This window comes from Colletes latitarsis, chromosome 1 (assembly GCF_051014445.1).
Source record: "Colletes latitarsis isolate SP2378_abdomen chromosome 1, iyColLati1, whole genome shotgun sequence".
Lineage (NCBI taxonomy): Eukaryota > Metazoa > Arthropoda > Insecta > Hymenoptera > Colletidae > Colletes > Colletes latitarsis.
Window position 1 is genome coordinate 48,763,534 of NC_135134.1, and position 23,432 is coordinate 48,786,965.

Sequence of the window (23,432 nt, forward strand, 5' to 3'; positions counted from 1 at the left end):
GAAAATGTTCATCGAATGCATGAGGTGGCTCAATTGTCTCACATGTGATGCATCTTCTCCGGAAACCTCAAAAGTTTATGGATTGAGCTTCAAGTGAGTCTTTGCATGAACCTCATTAACGATAACGATAGAACTCGTGCAATTTATAGTCGAACTAAAGATTCACATTCAAATTTTAAATGCATAATTTATTTTAATTATTTCATATTTTATAAGATCGTTGTTCCTTAGAATAGTCTTATTTTAAGACTTTAGACAAAATTCAATTGGAGTACTTTTAGTTTGTTTTATTAATAATATCTTGATTCGTTTATCGTGCTTGCTTCGTAGACGAAAAATTAATCCTCAAATTAATATGTTAATTAATGTTCACGAAATTCTGCGACGTTGGAAAAAAATGTCAACTGTTGTTTCGTTTGTTACGTAGAATCTGATTTGACGAAACGGAGTTTTAGTTTCGCGGATATTGACTCAAATGATTTACTAGCGAATATTGAACAGGCAGGTGTATTTTACACGACCAGTACAATTTCTCAAAGCTCGAAAATTTACACTACCACGAGTGTGATGCAAGTATAGATGCTGCGAGCAAACTCGAATAAATTTACATGAATCGTCGTGAGTCAGTTTACAAAGCGTATCGGTGGCAGTTCCATTTGAATATTACCAAATGTGTCGAGTCTTGCGCGAAAACGTGTTAACAATTTTACTCGTTTCGTGTAGTACACGATTAATTTTGAGCCGAGAGTTTCTAAAAGGAACTCTACGATTTATAAGTATCGTGTCGAGTATTTATCTATCGTTCATCACAAAAATTTTCCTCGTACTCTAAACAACAAACATCGTGCTCATTTGCAGTAGGATTTCACAGAGAAACACGTATTTACGTCTGTATAAACGAGTTGTACGAGTTTTTCTAATGTATTAGCAAATTCTCGGAATCCAAAGCGTTTTAAAATTCACTCTGAACACGTTTCTTCATTTCCTAGAGTCCATTACGACTCGCTAAAAACGTGTCTGCTAGTCGAAGGCACGATCCATTTTCTGTTTTTAAAGCGGATTTACCTTCTGTTAGGCATTAATTTCTTAACGTAACGAGCAATTAGTCCCCGGACGTATTAAAAGAGCGTAAAGTAATTTTTAAAAGCACCTCCAATAATTTGATGAAATTTCGTGGAATCGTTTTCGCTGGAACTAACGTTGTACGTTTTAATATATTCGTGGTCTTTGAATAGGTATTAGACGAAGCGGTACTATTATACTTTTGATCGAGGCAACGAAACAAACGAGCCACGATTTTAATTTCATTAAGTGGGTATGTATTATTCAAACCTGACGTTCGAGGCAACTTTTCAAGCGAAAAGAGTCAAAATTTCGCATAAAAAAGAGCGAAGATACACGCATATAGATAATGCGATATCTACCCTTATTTATCATCAGATATAAACTTATGTGTATCATATAAGCGTTTATAAAAATATTAAGAAAAGGTTCTTAATTTATTTGTCAACTTGTAATAGAAATGAGGACATTTTAATAATACAAGCATATGGTTTTACGATATTTCAATTCCATAGAATTATCCAAAACTGTCGATTTTTTGAAGACAGTCACGTGGTAAAATTGGTTCGACTGGATGCAACTGTTATTCTCTTGCTTCCGATGGATTCCATTTCACGACCGATCGTGAATTTATTCCATGGATGTTTTTCGCGTGTTTTTCGAAACACTTTCGTCGGGAATTAAAGCTGATTCACACTATGTGTCGGGCAATCGTCCGTCGACCGTTCACAAAACATTCATCAAAGGGTTCGCCGTGCCGGAACGGCGACGAACATTGTGAATAGTTCCATGCAAAATTTACTGTAGAATGTTTCGTCGGACAGTCGACGGACGATTGCCTAACGGATAGTGTGAATTCAGCACTGAGTGTCCGATAATGATCGATTTCCTATACCCCTATTGTATTCTTCTTCTCGTTTCACGGAGGAGCCACCGATTGTTTGGTATTGATATCACGAGTTTCTATCGGTGAAGATAGTAGTTAAGGTTACGGATCGGTTCCACTTGAAATTTAAATAAAATAAAAATACAATGAAATTTGTGTCTTCTTCTGGATGTCAGGATTTGCTGAATAGTATTTAATTTTAGTATTTGCTGAATTTACCACGAATAGATTTCCATTTAGGTAGGAACGAGGATCGTTGGGCAAGGGTAGGTTTTGGAAATACTTCGATGAATGATTTGAGTGAAGTAGACTGGGGCTCGGATGACGTAGAGATTGTGTAACACGTCAAAGAGCTGGGATGAAACCATTATTTGGAACGGGTTGGGACGTACTTGTACGCTAAAGAGTCTTTGATTCTGAAGAATCTGATTTTCAAACAGTATTGTATTGCACGCGTGTCGTGTTGATCAATGGTACTTTTCAAAATAGACCCAAAGTCCGAGGGTCAAAGCATCGGTTAAATAAACCGACGAGTTCAACCAGCAAATATTTCCCAGTATTATGAGACTCATTTTTATTTGTTTTTTCTTTCTACGATACTCAAGAAGAAATAGACGTCTTAATAATTCGGTAATATTTTTCGGGCTTCTATTTACGTACAGAGTTCGTCGAAGATAGCGTGCAACGCTTGGCTCGGATCCCTTGAAAATGCTCCCAACGGGAGCATATCTTTTTTCCACCAATATTCTGGCCCACATCAATGTTAACTCGCTTTTTCCGATTAGGAACACTTTGGATAATGGTTATGGCTCGGTCGAGACCACTTCGAGGTACGATTCGGGAATAAGAATTCGCTTTGAAGCGCTCCATGCGTATTTGTTCCTGATATTAACAATAAAATTCTGTCGCCCTTTGTTGACCATTGGAGCGTGGTATTTAACAATTCCCTTTATCGTCAGGTTAATTATTAACGACAATATTTAATTTGCCCCGCGATGATATTTCCATAAAATAAATACGAGAGAGATGTTTTTAATTAACTGTTTTCGGGACTTTTGAACTGCAAAAATCGAAGTTTCCGTGGCCGTAAAATGTACATTTAGGGAACCATCGAACTCCGTTCGATAACAAGAGGATCGTAGAATGTAATTAACAAGCACTCTGCAGTATTAAACGACGTAAATTGTGGATTCTACGCGCAGAGTGCTGCTAATAACGCGATAAATCATTTTGCCCGCGTATTGCGTAAATCAACTGTTAAACATTTCCCAGGCGTAAGTTACGCCGGCCAAACAGAAATTTATATGCTTCTTCGAATCTCTGTCATTGTCAGAAATTCCATCCAAGGCTCGCGACACAGAGTAAATATTCGATCATTCGAAAGGGCTCGTTCCTTGCCAGAAGCTTTTTTTCATGACGACTTTGTGCAACTAAGAAGGTGCCAGACGAAGTTCGGCAAATGTACAGAAATAACGGCGAGACTCGGCACAAAAGCGCGGCAACGAATCCCTAAATGGGTCGCAGCTTTTCGATCGAGCTTTCAGTCGACGGGAGCAGCTCGGTTTACTCATCTTTCAGCCTTCTTTCACGCTTCTTCATTGTGATCCCTCCGGGGGTGAAAATGATTCCTTAGCCGGACCTTTACAATGAGAGTCAAACGGAAGATGCTTTCTTCTTCGTTCTTTCATTCGAGTTCACCCTTCGTTTCGAATTACTCCCATTGAGATCCGCCTCTCAGGGGCGAGGATCTGGTGAGGGGAGGTTCTATTACCTCGATCGGCTTCTATTTCGAATCATTTACAGTCTCAATTTAAGAGAGCTCTCAATTTAAACTTAATTACACCCTTAAATCCTGCGCGTTTTCACGGCGAATTTGCCTTTAGAACGCGCAGATGTTAAATGTCAGACCACCCAGTGTTTTTTAAAACGGGGGTCGCAACCCCTCTCGGAGGATACCAAACGGTCCAACTCTTTCTATTAACGCGATCGAAGTTTAGTGACCGTAGAAGTATATCTTTTAGTAAATACTCTCGTTCCTAGATTGTAGTTTAAGAAATGTATACAAATATGTTTGATCTCACGATTATTTTAATCCCGATCGTTCCATTAGAGTCTCGTTTATTGCATGGTATCGATAAGTGGAGGGGATGGTCGCGAAGCAACAAGTAAAATTGGGGGTAGCGGCGGGGATGTGTTACTCATTGATTCGGTTACCCCGCTTATTGCACGAATTTAATCAACATTTTACAGCGACTCGATGCCCCGGGCATATTTGAAAACGAATTCAGCAAGTTAAAATTGTACGTAGCTAGATAATAACGATATCACGAACGTTAAATTTGTTTCGAGAAGCTAAACGATTATTTAAAGTGAATTTTGTTGAAATGTCGTGCGTTCAGTTTTGTTCCTCGCTGCGGATAGTTAAATATTTCTCTAAAATCAGTGCGTGGCATGACGTGTGGTCCCCTCTCGAGTGTTCAACGAACGATGGCGGGTCGCGAGGTATCTCATCCGGGAACGCGAAGGGTTTGAAAGCCATAACGAGGACGCCCACTGCGTACAAATCCGCGACGTCATCCGTAACGGGGTTCCTCCGAGTTAAAAACGACGGGAAATCGTGCGAGGAACGATTTCGGAGCGATTAATTCGAGTTAAAGGGAGGAAGATGACGGATCGAAACGCAGCGGTTCCGTCGCAAACAGTACACTCATTAGAGGATTATTTTCTCGGAAAGTGGAAACTTGACTGAAGGAAACGAAGAGGAAAGAGGGTTTCCCTGTAACCCGCGGACAGATGTCTGTCCTCGTGTTTGACTTTCGCGGTGCCTCCATTTGACTTTCTCGCGGGATTAAATTCCATTAGAATGCCGCCGTATACGTACGTACATACGTATTCTTTTTTTTCTCCCCCCCCCCCCATCGTTTTCTCGCCAAAACGAGTCTTCCTTGACCTCCATTTATAATGGAATTAAAACGACTCTTTTCAGCGGATACACCGGCCCGCCTCGAAAGGTCAGAGGTCGGAGCACCGGTGTTTTTGTGACTTGTTCCATTCGTGCGGTAATATCTTAATTGCGACGCTTCACGGTGTTTAATTAGCAATTAATCGAAACAAAATACACCGACGCGGCATGTTTTAACGAACGTTCGCCCGTTGTTTGATAATTCCCGCGTTTCGTATTTATGGCACACGTATTGCTCGTCGACGATTAAAGGAACAGGATTATTGGGTAATTCCAGAGCGTAAACAAACTGTCGAGCGAAAGAAATTCTGCGTGTTTCGCGCGCTATTGTACGAATTTTTTATCATATATTGTGTTCCAATATTTTTCTGTTCACCGTTTCCGAATAAGTTATAAATTCGTTTGTAATTAAATAATTCTTTTCGTTACGAGTAATATCAGTAATTGTATTTCGTTAGGTTTATGGAAATGAATTCGTGGATTTCCAAAATTTTAAACATACCGGTATCGATTCATGGACCGTATAAGCGGACAAATTGATTGCCATATATCCGGACACTACTGTTCCAATTTTTGGCGCGAACGGGTTAATCGAAGCGAACAAAAATTTCATCCCGTTCGTTGTATCGTTTTATTTCACACGTGTTTGTCGAATAGGAGAGAAGACGGTTGTCTCCGGGTGTGCGTGTTAATTCAAATGAATATTCAAGGGTCGAAAAGCAGTCCCGTGGAAAACACGGTATTCTGGGATCCTCGAAATCCCGCGTCGCCCGTTATCGGTTAATGAAACTCCTTTTTCAGGGGCTTTTTCGACGCGGAGATTGGTAGCGGATTTTATTGCATACACATGAATCCAAGTCAATTTCCGGGATGAAATATTGCGCTACACGCGTACGCGCGACCTGATTCTCAGATGCATACACAACGACGCGATTTTATTAACGCATCCGTACAATGTACACGAGCCACGCGTTCGCCAGCTTAAAAGTCCTCGTGTTCGATTTATCATACGAAAACGTTTTTAACGGGTTGTGTTCCGAGCGATAGAAAAATTGCTAATTATTTAATTGCTATTTAACGATGCCAATTCAAACGAATCCCTCTTCGTTTCTGAGCACTGAAAGATAATCTTGAAAAAGAATATTCGTTATCTGGGAAATATTAACAAGAAAAATTGTAGACTTTATATACTATATATAGATTGTCCATTGTTTTTACTAGATTGACTAAAATTAAATGCACTACTCATATGAAAAGTGTGAATAAATAATTTTGGAAGTAGAACACCCCCTTATGGGTGAATTCTCTGAATCAGAAGCGAAGGGTTCACCATGTTTCTTTAGGATCGAGTAGAATTTCACGTGTATCTTTGTAGAGTATGTGTATTTTGTATTTCCCCACGTCCCTTGCAAGATCGTATACAGAATTTGTATGTTCCGTTGATGCTTTTTCCACTGTTTTAAGTGCCTCGAGGAAGGGGGCACACGTTCTTAAATCGACTTCGAAAATCGCCTGACGAATATACGCGAAATGAGCTTTTCACCAAATTTTCATCCGCGAAAATGTAAGTCTTTTCACGAATTAAGAATATAATAAATTTACCAACTGATGAGTATGCTTGGTAATAGAAATTTTTGGTCCAATATCTGTTAATAATAATCGATTCTTTCTATAGAGTACAGTCTTGAGAATCTATCAGGTGTGCTCGATTTGCAACGATTCCAATAAACAACATAGATTTCTTTATCCTGGCAACGAAGTATTGGCTTGCTCGGGGAGTTCGTGCCGAATTCCAATAGTTATTTAAAAACGTCGAAACAAATGAATGCCAATGAAAACTTGCGATGGTAGCATATATTTTGAGAGGCTATCGTGTCTTTGTAAAATAGATTCGTTACTATCAGTAAATTTTTCTACGTTGTTCCTTCAAACACGCAAACTATCGAAAAGAGAAAAATACATTAAACAAACTATTCCAAACATAAGTTTCCTGTTTAACGATAGATGATAATCGAAAGAGAAGATATTTTAATATCAGCGAAATCCAATAAGTAGCGCAAGAGTGTTACGCGCTGCAACACGAGAATATTCCAATGAAATCGTGTGATAGATCGTGTTGTACAAAAGACTGGTTTAAATGATCGAACGGCCAGAGAAAAATCATGGAAATCCACTCGTTTCGACTGGTATGCTAGACACCTTTCGGAGAAATTTTTTAATTATTTTAGAAACGAATAATTGCGGAGTAAAATGATACGTATCGAATATGGAGTTTCTTGCTTTAAAAAGCCGCACGAATTTCCCGAACGATCCAATACTGTAATAGTTCGTTCGATGGTATCTACGTTTCTCATCTCTCTTTCGTTATCGCGCGAGATTACTGGAACGTTTGCATATTGATCGGCGATGACGCGATGATTCGATTCAATCGTAAAACGGGATACGATCTCGAAGATTTCGCGAGCAAAAAATGAAAAAAAAAAAATACGACGAAAATCAGACACTTTTCGGTTATAATCGGAACGAATTCGCACGGCTCTCGATTCCGTTTAAATTTTCAGCCCCCCCCCCCTCCCCCCTTCGGATCCGCGTAACCGCGAACGGGATAGATTTCCAGTTTGATTTATTCTCCATGGCATTTCCATTTTGCGTTACCGCGAGATCGATTTTTATCTCAGGTCGCAGACGCTTCCTTCCCTCTCTTTTATTTATCCCTCGACAAGTAAGCCATTGCTACGCTTCTGCTGGTGTAATCGCTTATCCGGTCGCTTCGAGATGAAAGGCATTAAAGGGTAATTCGAGGATGGACCGATCGATAGTTTCAGAATCCGAGATGTACCCTCGTTCTGCATCCGGTGTTCCACGCTCGTCGAAGTTCAACATTTAATTCCTAATTTCGTTCGATCGTTTTCAAAATTTCCGCATCGTTTCGTCTTCGAACGAAATTTTCGATTACCATCCTATTTTTCCATCCCGTCGGACCGTCGTAGCCTCTTAATTCTCCATTGCATAATGCGATTAATTCGAAACTCTGCGACAACAGTATCCGCAAAGTTTACCGAGAAAGTTTTATGAGATTCGGGAATTAAGTTTTCTTGCGTGAATATCTAACAGTCTTTTTTTTTTATAAAAAATCGCGACAGTTTTGTAGCTCACGCGCGTTACGAACGCGTTAACAAAACCGTGGCACTCTGTGCTATATTTACTGTGAAAGGCCAAACGCGTCGCAGATTCTGCGCCTGATACTGTTCGAGACTTTTAGATGCAAGCTGTGTCATTCATTTCTCAGCATGATACAGCTCACACGCGGAAGCTTCGAACAGTATCTTTGGGTTGATGCATAAGTTTCACAGGCTTGCGAAAAATGTCGGTAAAACGCGTCTTCGACGTGGAACCTTTCATCTTATGTAATATGGGTGATCTAGCAACGATGCTTGAACATTTATACGCGTTTTCACTGATTCAGAGTTCAGATAAAAATCAGAATAAACCTCAGAATAAATTATTATATTATTTTGTAGTAATCGAGACTCCCCAAAGAGTTTGACGGAAGGTCGAGCGAGCTTGTTGATACGGTTTCTTGGCATTCGTTCCGCCTTCGATCGTGCCAAGTAACGCTTGTTATAACTGAGAGTAGTCGCATTCGAGAAACGGAACGCTCGTCTGTGAATTGTTCGTACACTATTATTAAGTCACCCTGAGATCGGTAAGGTTAGAAAACGGGTTAAAATCGTATTATTCCGAAAGAAAATGTATCGATCGAATAATTGGAAAATTTCAAATTTTCGCGGGCACGGTACGCTCATTTGCGTTAGAGCTTTCGCGTTTCCGTGCATTCGTATTGTTCGAGATCCTCGAGTTAGGTCTAAGAGCTGTGTTCCGCTAGAAAGTGATTGCTACGTTCCGCGAGCATCGCAGCTTCCATCCACTTTTTCCAAAGTAATGAAGTTTCCAAATAATGCATCCTCTGAAAGGTCACGATCCACGTTCGAAAGCCTCGAACAGTATTAATTACCAGAACTCGGGCCGCGTAGATATCGGGAACTTCGTTCGCGTTGAAACTTTCGCACTCATTATTATTCGCGGCTATCGGACGCGCGCCCTTTGGAAAATCATTTCCAACGGTTTCGCCAGTATCTTTCGTCGAGGTAATGCATCTTGCGAAACGTCGTAATTTACATTCGTGAGCCTTGAACTACATTAATTGCGAAAACTAGGATCGCGAAGGCGTCAGATAGTCCGATCAATCTTCCCGCTCGTTGTTATTCAAGATATTCAAACGTATGCAAATCATATTCTTTCGGAAAAACGGTTTCGTTATTTTCCCGGCCTCGACATTCTTTTAATTCTACAAAATAAAACTACCCATTAATCCCGGAATCCTTGGACAATTTCATGGCTAACAGTTTATAGATCTTTTTTACGAGGAACTTTGCAGGTTTATAGAGCGGTTAAAAATAAAAGACACGCATCTGCGTATTTTAAGGGTTGAAACTACTCTCTGACAGTATCTAGAAAATAATCGTGAATTCAGTAACGTTTTTTAAATGTCGCGTTTTGGAGGACCCTTAGCTAACAAAAGTACGTTTCCCTTATTTTTGGTTGCTCGGAGAACCCTAGAATTCGTACAAAAATTTCGTCGTTAATTTTTACAGTTCCGGTAAGAAGTGGGTGGGGGTGGGGATCGCTTGATCTGTTTTCCAATTACCCTTTCGTTGTGGAAAAGAACTCCCAGCTAGCAACCCTCTGGCCCCATTAACGCTTATCAATCGGCGCGTCGCGACGCGGAAACGTCCACGTTTGGGGGATGCAACGCGTCTGCGAGTCGATTAAAGAACGGACGCCAATCGCTTAGGGGGTGTGTTCGTGTGTGTGTGCCCCGTTCCCCGAGGGCAGACCAGCCCTTTGAGAGACCGTATACCACCATCTCGGTGTTTCTCGTGTGCATTGTAGGTTGCTCGGATTGACGCCGGAACTAGGACAACGGGTGCATTTCGCAGAGGGCACAAACTTACGGTGCCGCGAAGATAAGAAACCGTCCGATGATTCGGAGGAAAGGTTGGCAATTGGGCGAGAACGGATCGTGTGAGAAACGAGAGCGAGATAGGAATGACTGGATGCGAAAGCTGCGTGCCTTTGTCCTGGGAGATAAACCACAGGAGATCGTGGCATGTTCGATTAGACCTTAGAAAATATCCTGAAGGACCATATTGGTTAACGCGAGAGAGATACTCTTCGTCGTTTCGTCCTTTGCTACCGGGTTCTATACCCCTGTTCGTTCGATTACTCCCACAGGTTTTAGTACAGGGCAGCGTGGGGCTAATTTTACTCAGGAATAAAAATTTTATCGACTCAACAAACCCGTTACCAAATTAAAAGCCAAATGCAATCGGAATGAATCTGAAACTTTCATACAATTTTATATATGTTAATATCAATGTCCATGAATGATACAAATTTTCAATTCGAGTTTTTCAGTCGACTGAAACGTAGATGGATCTTGGGAAATATGCTGAATTCTCGGAATTTTACATTTTTAAATGTCACAAAATTTCCTGGAAAATCTACGAGAAATCTCGGGAACCAAATACTAGTTCTATCTTTCACCGGAGCCCTTCCACCCTTTCGCTTCGTTTTCTGGAGCGATGACTGTTGGAATACGGGGTTAAAAATACTTGTCAAAATGTTTGAGAAACTTTGAATGGTAGTCCTTTAAACTTGTACAATTAAAGAACCTCCGATTTATTATCAAAGGCGTAAATTAATGGGCATTGTGTAGGAAAATATTCGTTGAATAAATTTTCAAAAAAAAAGTCCCGTTTTCGAACTACCTTCGTACATTGAATATTATCACCGATATAATATTATTCCGGTACGTACCAGTGTCCTCTTTATAGGGCGATCGGATAAAATTTATTTACCGGAATTAAAATTTGTTTGAACGTCGCGTTACACGTGTTAACGTTGAAAACAAATTCATTTTTTACTTAATCCTTTAACGCCAACGTAGTGAAATAATTGTTTACGTGGAACCGTGGGAGGCCAGACCTTTGTATCGAAAGATTTTTTATTATTACATTGTAGACTTTGTGAGGTAATTTTTTAATTAGTAATTATTCACGTGAGGAAATTAGAATATTAAAATGGAATTTAGTCAGAATTTAGATTACGATTTTTCTATCTGCTAATAAAGGAACAATCTTTTTGTTTAGCTTCGAAACAATTTCATTTATGTCATTGTTTGTCGACCGTAATTTCGTCGAGTACGAACAATCGTATTCGTGACAATTTGCGAACGCGCAAACGTTTGTCGAAACTTAAAAAAGAAATATAATTGAGAACCGAGTTTAAAATTTATTTTCTGTGTTCTTTTCTCTTTTTGGGGTTGAAATTACTCGTCGGTTTACTCCCATCAAAATTTACGTTGACGCGCTGAAAACCAAATAGAAACGAATGATTCCCGTTCGACCAGAATCAATTCACACTGGTAGATCCAATCAAACGTCGAACAAAGGGATGAAAATTACACTTTACGACATCTTATTGATATAATATTGTAATCTCACCATGGCTGGTAGAAATAACCGATCGAATCACGACTCTACCAGCTAAATTTAATTAAGATCATTTCCTGTTCCTTTCTGCGCCTACTAAAATTCTTTAAATTATTAACTTTCATTGACTCGTATCAATATATAATTTTCTCCTATTTATCCAACGAAATTTTACAAGAATGGAAATAATTATAAACGGTCGATGACTGGTTTGCCATTTCGAAAAATTTCAGAACAGTTTCGAATAAACGGAAGTAATTGAAACGTTCGTTGCGCTGATTTTCTGAACCCGACTGTCAGATTCTCATTAAATTATTTCTAGGGATTTGACCGAAGCGGAGAAATCGCACGCTGACGTTTCAAATTTAATCGTCTGGATGCGCTTTTATTGTGCTATTTCGCATTCAACGGCAAATTGAGACTAACTAATAGGATAAATATAATACAGGTCGTCAGGTCCAAATGAACGGAGCCGTGTGAATATTGAATGGGCACGCCCGTGCGTAAATTTTAATCGGATACAACGTTATTTCGATCGTTGCACGTCATCCAGTGACAGTTCTGCCAACGCGAACAAATAATAAGCTCCTGTTCGCGATTTTCGAAAGGAGGAACGGAAATCGAGTTAGCAATCAAGCTACGCCGAAAAAGGAAGACGCAGTCGGAATTCAAAATTTATTCGGTGACTTCAACGACATTTATATCAGGTCGTGAAAAAGATTTTTTTTTTTCAAGGATCAAGAAGGGATCAGGTTTTTCTCCATTGATATCTTTGACGAGTAAAATTTCTCAACGTATGTAAATATTCTTTATTGCACAACGTTATAGCTCTCCTCGGTCGAGTTCCCTTCGTGCACGATTTACTAAATTTTATGAAAAAATATTTCAAACAAAGATCGTTCTGCTCCAAGAGAAAAAGAGAACCGGAACCATTGTTTTTATACATTTTTCGGTCAAGACGAATAAAATGATATTCTCGTTTTCATGTCTCTTTTATTGGGATAAAAATATCAAAATATTTTGGAGTGTCTTTTTATGGCTACCTGAGGTAAAATGGGTCAAATTACAAACAGCAAGGTTTCGGAGCTCGGTTATTCAGTCCGGTTTGGACCGTATAAATTAACGATGAAATATATACAATAGATGTGAATGAGATACTGCATTATTTAATTCGATTGCGAATACTTTGGAAAGTAAAAGTTAAATTTGGATCGAGAGGTAGTTAGGTGTATTACATTTTTATAAATTGTGTTCTAATCTTTTTTTCCCGGTACTTATTCATTATAAATTGTAGGTTGTTTATGCATGAAAGGATCATCAGTAGAGAACTAAAACACTGTAATAATGAATATACCCTCGTTTACAAGTTCTTTTAAAAATGAAAAGTTTTACTGCACAAAGGTACTAACTAGAAACTCCTATACCTCCTCGACCTCGTAAAAATTTTTATTCCCGTGGTTTCGAGCAACGAATATAAAATGTTACTAAAATTTGTATTACCAATCACTTACGGAAACTCGTAGATTGCATAATTTTCGACGCTGGTCGAATGACTTCGCTATAAACGATGAATCGAGAATTTTCGCTTTAATTTTAGCACATTAGAGAATTCATGCTAAACATCGTTCCAAATTTAGTGTATACTAAATTTTACGATCAGTATGCTGCGACCGCGTTATGCATGCCCCGCGCATAATGTTTGTTAGTCATGTTCCATGATGGAGCATCGTTAAACTTCCTGATTTAAACGGGTTTGGAAGCTTACAAAGTTGCTTCATAAATTTCGATTTATTCGTGCAGAAACGTTGCTCGAAGCATTGTGTACTTCATTACATTTAGAAACAATGTGCACGGTGTTATCTGATTACGTGTCGTTTTATTGGGATAACGAATGGCTGTTTAAACATTGAAAGCGATCAGTATACACTTTGAAAGACTTTATAGACAATATACATCGCGTGTCCTCGATTTTTCTATATCATTAATGAATTAACGAGTCGCCACCATCTAGTTTGTCAGTCAAGTTTTCCACGTATTCCACTTACATTCGAATTCGATTAACGCGAAAAGCGAAAGTTCTCGCGTTAAAATTTCCGGTATATTTTTCTTTTACGGTGAAAAATAATGCGTCGCGCGTTGCGAGCTTCCCGTATCGATTTCTAGGGAAAATTTACTCGACAAAAATGTCTGCAATTCATCTTAACTTGCTTGTCCCTCGCAACGCGAACGCGGTATCGATTCCGTTTCGTCTCATCTACGGCTTGTCGCGAAATTCCATCGTCCTAACGTGTTTCCCGTCGTACGTACAACGTATTACGTATAAATGTGTACAAATGCAAACGTGTTTACAGACGGCGAACGACGCGTAAACACACGTACGTACGAGGGCGTGTGCGTAATGTATTCGCGTGCGTGAGGATTAAACAGGGCGACATGTAAAACAGGTAAACCGGCAGGTCGCGCGCGGGAATAAAGAATCGTGCAGATATAACTTCGATATTACGTATGCGCATAACTTACGCCGACCAGCCTCGACATTTTTGCAAATATAAATCCGTGACTTCTTGGGAAAGCTCGCGTGCCACGTGATTTGTGGATCGCTCGATGTATGACGCGGCCACGTTGTTGACTCACTCGCTGGGGAAATAAAAGCGTAGAATCCGAAATTATGTTTAGAAATTTAGCGTTCGCCGGCTGAGTAATAGCCCTGCCAAGCATCGTGTCATTTTATAAAAAATGTACCACTCAAACTAATTGCTGGATCGCTATGGAACTTTCGTTATTACTCGCGTGGAGCGTCACGCGAGAAGAGGACCCCAACCGTCCTACATCGAACTCTTTCAGCTTTCGTAAGATTATATTCCGCAGGTGTCCGATGATTTATTTATCCTGTCGTTTTATAAAAAATTGTACCACTCGAAATAATTGCAGGGATCGCTGTAAAACTTTTGTCGTTACTCGCGCAAAGTGTCTCTTAAGACGACCTCGACTGTTCGATTTCGAATGTTATACGAAACTAACGACACGTATGATATTTATCGTTTGATAAAATTCGAGATTTCTATCGTTAATAAATATGTGTTTCGTTAATTGTGGTGCTTTTGACGTAGGTGTTCGATCGTATCTCGCAATGCATGCACCGTGCAGCAAGCTTAGATTATTTAAGAAACTTCGCCAAAGAAACAGAACCTTTGATCGTTTCGAGCATGTAAATGTTTGTGCGTACTACTTGCACGTATGGCGAAGTATATCAGATGAAGAGATATCGATAAACATGCCTCGAATAGCACCGTCTTATTTCCTGTTTTATTAAAATATTTTAATGCAACGAGTATCTTTTTTCTGGAATCTTTGCAGATTACTTTTTATCGATGTTCGTTTCAATATTATACTGATACGTGACATACGACTATATCAACTATAAATATGCTCGGTGACATCATTCCGATATAAGAAGTGTTCGATTTTCTTTCCGGTGATAGGTTTGACCTCTGACCTCCATCAGTTTTTGCTTCTTCCTGTTTCACTGGAATTTTTATTCTGCCTTGAAAAAATAATAGTTCTTCGGTTGTATAAAAATTTGTTGAATAAAAGTTCCAGTAAATACGCTCTATTTTGTAACAGAAAAGATAATAGATTATAAATATTAACTTTGTTCAATGCTTGGTTATTAGAAAATAAGCTTCGCTTAGAAAGATTTTCTTCTAGAAATCTTAATTAAAGGAGCCACAATAATTTAAAAAATCACGACTTTAGTCTGCGAACAATGCCATAAGAATGATAAAAAATGGTAAAAAAATATTTCCGTCGAATTTCGCGATGAATCGATTTCTTTGTGTTTCAACCACGAGATAAATGCCCGGTTCTCCTTGGAATCTCGAGTGTTTTTTAACCTAACTGAAATTGTTCCACAACTCTAATCGGTGGTATCGATTATTCTGCATAGAAACGGGGTTGCAACATTACGCTTTGAATAATGCAAGTGGACAAAGGGCGAAATTAATCGCGTGCACAAATACTGCCGTAACTATTAATCGATATCAATCGATTTATATTATTGTTATTTAATAGTTGCGAGAGGTTATAAGGCCACTGTTTTTACTTCTTTCCCGGTAATCGACTGCTGCTCGTTATTAAACGGTTTCTGCAGTGGAAAAGAAGAGTATGTGAGAAATAAAAATTTGTTTTGGTAGAATATACAGGATGTTCGGCCACCCCTGGGAAAAATTTTAATGGGAGATTCTAGAGGCCAAAATAAGACGAAAATCAAGAATACCAATTTGTTGATGAAGGCTTCGTTAAACAGTTATTAACGTTTAAAGTTCCGACCGTACTGAATTTTTTTCTCGAAAATGCGCAAGATTTCGGGGGTATATCTATTCACCGAAAATGATTGCAATTGACCCCCGCAACCAAAAATAATTTTTTCAGAACGATTTGAAATTTTTTAATTTTCTCGAAAAATTTCACATCTTCTCGAATTTTTTTCTCGAAAGTGGGTAGGATTTCGGGGGTATACGTATTCACCAAAAATGATTGCAATTGACCCCCGCAACCGAAAATAATTTTTTCAGAACGATTTGAAATTTTTTAATTTTCTCGAAAAATTTCACATCTTCTCGAATTTTTTTCTCGAAAGTGGGTAGGATTTCGGGGGTATATGTATTCACCAAAAATGATTGTAATTGTCCCCCGCAACCGAAAATAATTTTTCCAGAATGATTTGAAATTTTTGAATTTAATTGTTAATAACTTTTTAACGAAGTCTTCATCAACAAATTGGTATTCTTGATTTTCGTTTTATTTTGGCCTCTAGAATCCAGGGATGGCCGAACACCCTGTATATTCCTAACGTAATTGTACATATTACGATTAAAATTTACAATATTACTGTGACTTCCGTTGTCAACAGAGTTCCGCTTAGCGAATTTTTTTATCGCGTATTATTGATGCCAAGCGACACGCGACGCTAAATTATACATTCAATAAACGTTTCGAACGCTATCTCGTTCTCATTCGTATTATACTTTTTGGTGAACGGTTATCGTATAAACACTGTATCGATGGTTGTTTGGACCCGAATTAACGATTAAGTAACGACAAATTCGAAAAAATTGTATGCTGGAAAAGTTCGTTGTTCACCTCGAAGAAGAAATACTAGGGTGTAAAAGAATCGTCTTGGATACAAAACACCCCCATCTGCTTACCTACGTTAGCAATTTCCATAACAAGTAGCACCGTAGGTTTGAATTTGAAGAAATCAATGGATTTATAACATGTTCTGCCCACTCTACAAAACGTATAAAATGCATTGTTCGGAAAAACCTTGCATTAACCAATTCCATTATTGCGAAACTACGAGTTCATCGAGGAAACATTACGAACGTCGGAAGTTTTTCAATCGTGATATTGATTGGCGCTGTACAAATATAAACGGTACAACGTACAAAATTGAAGTATACCAGTCATTTACAAATCTGACGATATCCCGTTCGACTAGGCTTTTTAAACACGCTCGAACATGGAAACGAGAAAGCGAGGAAATATCCAATTTTTAGAGCACATTGGACGATAAGAGACCCACACTATAACCAATTTTAACGTTGTCAACAATAGATGAACTTTGGAAAATGGAACTACGCTCAAACTTCTGACAAACGTCTTCCTATCGTGAAACTGTTGGCATTAAAGTCAGTCGGACATTTACATACAAGTACCTATTTGTATCCTGATCGATCAAACGAGTCAAATCGATTCGCGAGTCTGACTAGTGATATTCATGTTTGGGCCAAAATCTTCATCGCGAGTCAGAGTCGTTAAAGTACGGGAAGGGGTTAACATAAACACATATGGTAACAATATATCGAAATCAAAATCAGTTAAACATTGACAGACTTCGTCAAACTCGTTCAAACTGTTTCAGACCATGCTAAATGGAAAATTGTGTTTAAATGTGTTTGAATGAAACTAGAAGAACCGGAGTATTTTCTAACGCGTCGAATGGAAGGTTTGAACCCGCCGATATCACTATATCGATCTAAAATCAAATCGAGACATCGGAAACGGTACACGCTCGTCGAAGGGAAGACGTAACGATCGTGCCAGGTCTGTCGACCGTGAAATTGACTCGCGTTACACAAATACGCTCGGTAACGACTCGTCGAAATGAAAATCAATCAATCACTCGTAAACCTGCGGCTCGACCCTAACGATCTCTAGCTCGAAGAGTTCGCGACTCTCGTCGAGGAAGATCCGTAGCCGCGGCACCCGGAAGCGTCGGCAGAAATTCACGGTCCGCCTCGGCGGACAAAAGCGGAGGTTCGCGGAATAGCGAAAGGAAAGAAAGAAAAAAGAAAACGAAAGAGGAAAAGCCAGAGGCCGACGTCGTCGCGGCGGAATATCTCTCGCGCGTAAGAGAGAGAAAGCTCTCTCTGCACACGTGTCTGCCCTTCCTGCGTCACACGTTTTCCCCAATAGTCGGCCACGTAGCGCAATCTCCAATTCGTCGTCCGCGGCATCGGTGTTCCTCATTCGCGTGTCCGTGTACACGTTCACAGACGGAGCACGTCGGAGGGCGCATGTCTGACCGACGACGACTAGGAGGGCGCGAGCAAGAGGGTAACGCGAGGGTTAGAGGGAGACGAGAGCCCAGTGTTAACCCCCACTTTGCCTCTCGCGGCATCCGGCACTGCCGAGCCCTGGTCACTAGTCCGACCAGTCTGCCCTGTCACGTTACGCGTATTCGTTCGTCGGATTCCTTCTCTGTCTCGTCCCGTACTCTGCTCGTGGTCGATTGGAAAAGAAAGAAAAATAAAAAAAAAATATATAAAAATAAAAAAACAGTCCGAATCACGATCGACGCGTCGCGTCGCTGTGTCGGCGTCGAGATCGAGAAACGCCGCGACACGGTCCGCGTGCACGCTTCGCGAGGACCGGGGCCGTTGATCGGCGATCGTTCCCTCCGATCGACGATATATCCGCGTAGTCTGTTTGGAACTCGAAACTCTCGAAATCTCTAAATCGAGTTTAACCCCGACAGCCTTCCCGGAAGTCGAAAACGTTATAATGCATCGCGACGCTCGTGGGAAGTTCAGTGGCACGCGGTTGGGGAATTGAATCGGGAGAAGCGATCGAGCCGGCATCCGTGGAACCTCGACGCCAGTGATATGGAGATTACCTGAGTCGACGCGAGCCTCGTCGTCGGAATTTTATGGGATTTCAATCGTCGGGATTACCGCGCGTCGCTCAGAAATTAAGTTACGGGGCTGGAAAGCCTGCCGATCGATGCTGCTAGTCGCTCGAGAGGAGACAGTCTCGACGCGCGAGAGAGGAAGGCGAACCTGGAGAAAGTGAAGCGAGAACCGAAGTAGATGTTTGACGACCTCACGTGCGTCGAGGTTCGCCGAGGTCGTCGACGGTTCCTGGTGGACGGTGACGCGTGACCTTCGACTATGGTTCACGCGTCGGCGACCGATGCGCTTGATTTGATGCCGGTCTGTCAACCCTCGAAGGCTCGAACGGGGCCGCGGACTCTTTAAAGAAGATTAAAGGAATCGATAAATCGCGAGACGATTCGCGTTAGGAACGTTTGGCGAGTTGCATTAGGGATTTCGTGGACGACTCGATCTCCTGCCGGCTAATTGGCTTCGCTTATATTTCACAAGTGTCGCGGCGAGAGCCGTTTAACAAGGCGATTGGCGCGTTTCGCGTCTGCCCTTGTATCAAAGGTTGATCGGTCAGCCTGCACGTTCAATTTGCTACGCGCATTAATCTCCGTGTATTGGCTGCTGAAACCCTCGCACGAAGTGGATACGTTTCGATCATTAACGGGTACGATTCGATCAGCGTTTCAGTGCTCGAAATTCGGAAGACGGTTTGCCTTCAAAGACGTCGGAGAGGAATAATCAGCGTACCTTTGTGCCAATTTGTACACGGTTGAATCGAATACAGAGATAGAACAGACGTTTGATTGTTCGTCTTTGGAGGGTTAAACGTCGATTAAACAAATTGATCTTCGTAATATTGGACCACGGTGTCTGTATTTCGACTCCATCGTCGTGTAAATCTCGCTTACGCGTGTCACGTGTTTAAACGTCTCGCAAGGTGAACGATTAAGGAGACTAGCTGCGAATAAAGTTCACCTTCCTACGCGCCGGAGGCGGTGGGTTTAATTCGAGAAAGTGTGATCATTGGGGGCGGTGATGAGGAAATTCCGTCGAGCAGGAAAAGGAGCGGACCGAGGACGTCGTTTCCACGTGGCTATGATTGTGTCCCGGATCGGAATGTAATTTTAGCGAATAGATTCCCGACAACGCCGAGGAGGGACCTCCACCCAAGACCTTGCGACTCGTGTCTGCGTCACGGTCTCGACATTATAGGCATTTATCGAACCACGTAAACAAAGTTGAAGCGATTTCGATAAGCAAAGAATCGCATCGCGTAATTTTGGATAAAACCGCGTTAATCGCACCTCGGTTGCGTCAGAAATCTTTAACGAGAATCAAATCTGTTCATACTTGAGCGAAGTATCATTTTACCACGATCAGGGTAGTCGATCGTTTTTAATTATCTTTAAGCAGTAGACAATCACCGATGTCTGTCGTCTTGAGAACCTAACGACGGACCAAATGTATCACGCAACCCCTGATTCTGCTCTAAGCGATCGGAAAGTCGATACGTGGACATCGAGGACGTAAGAAGAATTCGTTCAGCGTTCTGGCTCGATTTCTGCAGCGGTAGGAACGAGAACGAGCCGCGTCGAGGTCACTTATGATGGGCTGCAGATCGGCAGCTAAGTCGAAGGCGGAGGAAGGGTGCGGTCGCGGGCAGCTCGAAGCGGCTTCCTCGTCACCGAGGTGTACCGAGGTCATCGAGCTTCCCAGCGAGACGACGATCGTTCAGAAGCGGGAGGACCGCGGTTCGATCAGCGCCGGTGAAACGGACGAGGAAGAGGAAGACGAAGAGCAGCGGACGTGGTGGTTCGAGGAAAACAAGTCAGAGTCCAGCAGATAGCTGCCAAGTGAGGATGCAGAGGCTGCGCTCGACCTTCAAGAGGTCGCGCACCCCGACGGGAGCCGAGATGAAGTCGCAGTCGAGCCTCGAGGTGCCGAAGCAGGTCAGGTCCGCCTCGTTCGACGAGATCCAGCTGGAGGCTAAGCGCCAGGACGACGTCAGGGACGCCAGGTCCACCAGGACCACCTCGTCTTCGTCGTCCTCCTGCTCGCCGGCCAGATCGCAGGATTCCTCGCGCGGGAGACGCGCGTCGACGCTGAGGGTGCCGCAGCTGCAGAGCAGCCAGCGTTCGAAGAGCTTCGACGTCTGCGAGAGAAGCTGCGGCTCGTCCTCCAGCCAGCAGTCCCTCGGTGGCGTACGACGACCGGAAACGCCGACGATACAGGTGTCCGGCTGCTACCACTGTGCCTGCGTCGAGGAGTATAAGAGCCTGTATTCGAGCAGGGAGGATGACGATCCCTCGTCGAGGGAGGACGAGGCGGCGGACGACGCGAACGACACTTCGGACGACGAGGACTCCGAGTTGGATCCGAAGAGCGAGGGCAGCCCCGAGATCAGGGTCACGCTGATGACGTTCAACGAGAAGGATCTCGACGATCGGGACGCGACGACGGATACGACGCCCCCCGCTGTTCCGGAAATCGGTACGGAGGTCGCTCAGGAGAACGTCGATACCAGAGACGTAAGGGGCGGCTTGTTTCCGGAGAGGCAACGCAGAAGGTCGATCGCCTCGCCGAAGCTCGCGCGACAGGAGGCTCTGACCTCGTATCCCGTCGAGCTGCCCACTGTGGTCAGTTCGACGGAGGACGAGGAGAAACCTGAGGACGAGGATGACGACGACGACGAGGAGGACAACGTCGGCGCCAGCAAGTGCAAGTTCGTCGTCAGGGACATATTTCTGATGGTCCCGGAGCTGAAGAGGGACCGGGCCGCGTCCGTGGACTCCTGCTTCAACAGCAAGAACGGGAACGGCGAGGACACGGACACCCTGACCGTGCCACAGCAGAACATACGCTCGAAGAGCGTCGATATCGTTCTGCCCACCGAGGCGCAGACGAGGTACACGGCTTTGCTGCCCGGCACCGAGGCTCGACCTACAAGAGGGTGGGTACGTCTGGTGAATGGAACAAGAACCCTTGTTCCGAATACTTTGAATCTTTTAAATGTTTCTCGCGAACGCCTCTTTCGCTTAAGCTCGTCTCCATTCGGGGAACGCTTCTCGTTACTTTCGCCGCCCCGTCGATGTTGTTTTTTCTTTGTGCCTCTTCGCTGTTTTCGTTGTTGCTCGTTGCTCCATCGTCGTTGTTTCCCCTGTCCAGCCCTCGCATTTTGAAATTTACAGGGGAAAAAGTTACTGAGAAATTATAAATTATCTATACTCGTGGTTGAGTTGCGGTAAAATTTACTGTTCGTAAGATGTGCGACATTACGAGGAATTTTAATTAAAAGAAAAATATGTTTCCTTGCAATAACTTTCCTGGCTAGTTAATAATATTTTTGGTACAAATAGTCACTGCATTCTATCCCTGATCTGCTGTTTGTTGCTTGCTGTAATTATTTGTGTGTTAAATAAATTACAAACCGCGATCGTTCGAATCCAATCAGTAGATCCAGGTTGAAATAATATGATTCTTCGTACCCGAAAATATTGCAGAAGAAAGTTCCTTTTAATATACTGAGTGTCCCGTAGTATGTGGAACCCGCTTCAGAGATGATAGTTATTGTTTTCTTGTATAGAGTCTATCTCTGATGTGTCCGTCTAATCCACCCTGTGATAGAGGGGGCAGGTTTTCACGTTTGAAAGACGCTGGTTGCAACGACGCGGCAACGATCGAATACTTAATTTGACAGATGTTTACCGAAGGATTTACCGGTATTCTGTCGACGATGAATGTTCATTGATAGCTGTCAGTGGAAAGATTTTAGAGATTCTTGAAGACTCGAGGATCCTATGGTTTGCGTACTAATTGCATCGGCTGACAAGCTGCACGTTTTTCGTGACTCGCCACTCGCGTCAGTTTGCCTGTAGAGTAATTTTAACACGGTTGTAGACACCGAAAAACTAAATGTTTATTTAGGAGTGTGGGAGGAGGTTCGTTAAAATCCTATTTAAATTTACAACAAGTGCTCGAATTTGAAAACATGACTCATATATTTTCATTTAAAAAATACTAAAGGAGAACTACATATTTTAAACCTTTAGTATTAAATATACAATAGTTAAAGCGACTAAAGTTAACGGTTGTCAAATTTTTAAAGGATGTTTTATTTCAATCCTGGGCTTCGTACAGTTGTAGCTACGTAAACATTTAGAACAGAGCACGTGTTCGTGTATTTTTCAGTAGATACCTGTCTCGATAAGTTGTCTTAGTTTTGCATACTCGTTATAGAACGCCTTGCTCATCCGACAGCGGTGTATTAATTACCGTTTAAACGTTTAAATGACTGCCAGTGACAGGTTTTATCAACTGTACATAAATTGTCGTAGGTTACGGAGTATTATTCTAAGACCGAAAATTGTTGTGTAATAAATATTAATTTCTACGTGTACTACATCATGTTTTGGAAGTCGATAATATCATTTTAGTAATTAATATTATGAGGTCCCTTGGTTCAGAGTTGGAATATATTTGGTTAAATTTCGATTAAGCTTTTAAGTACCTGGATTTCGATGAACCATTTTGGCCGTGATTGTGTTTGCATTTCTACTAACTTTATGAATTTTATATATTCATAATTCGAACCATGGTATAGTAACAGTTCAAACGCCATTTCGCAAATAATGATTTTTATTTTATCCAGGTAATTATATTTAAACAGTTCATGTGTTCGTGCCTTATTAGGTCTTGATAAATAAATTTCATGTTAAAGTATGGTGGTTAGACTTACTTTCGATCGTAATATAAAAATGTTTTAAAAGGAGAATTCGGATAAAGAAGGTTTTATTGTACTCGTG

At 41.6% G+C, this 23,432-nt stretch overlaps 1 protein-coding gene across 3 annotated transcripts in view; it reads left to right on the forward strand.

Moving 5' to 3' along the window:
• Positions 1 to 17,250: 17,250 nt before the first annotated feature.
• The window catches only part of Rdga (retinal degeneration A), a 42,729-nt gene continuing 36,547 nt past the window's right edge, over positions 17,251 to 23,432 (forward strand). For 2 of the 3 annotated variants that reach the window (XR_013081025.1, XM_076781433.1), the window contains exon 1: positions 17,273 to 21,580. Coding sequence is in view for 2 of the 3 variants with exons in the window: in XM_076781433.1 (XP_076637548.1) it covers positions 20,490 to 21,580 (1,091 nt within the window). In the remaining variant the exon portion in view is untranslated. Of the gene's footprint in view, positions 21,581 to 23,432 lie in introns of all 3 variants that reach the window. The other variant, XM_076781555.1, reaches the window with a different exon arrangement.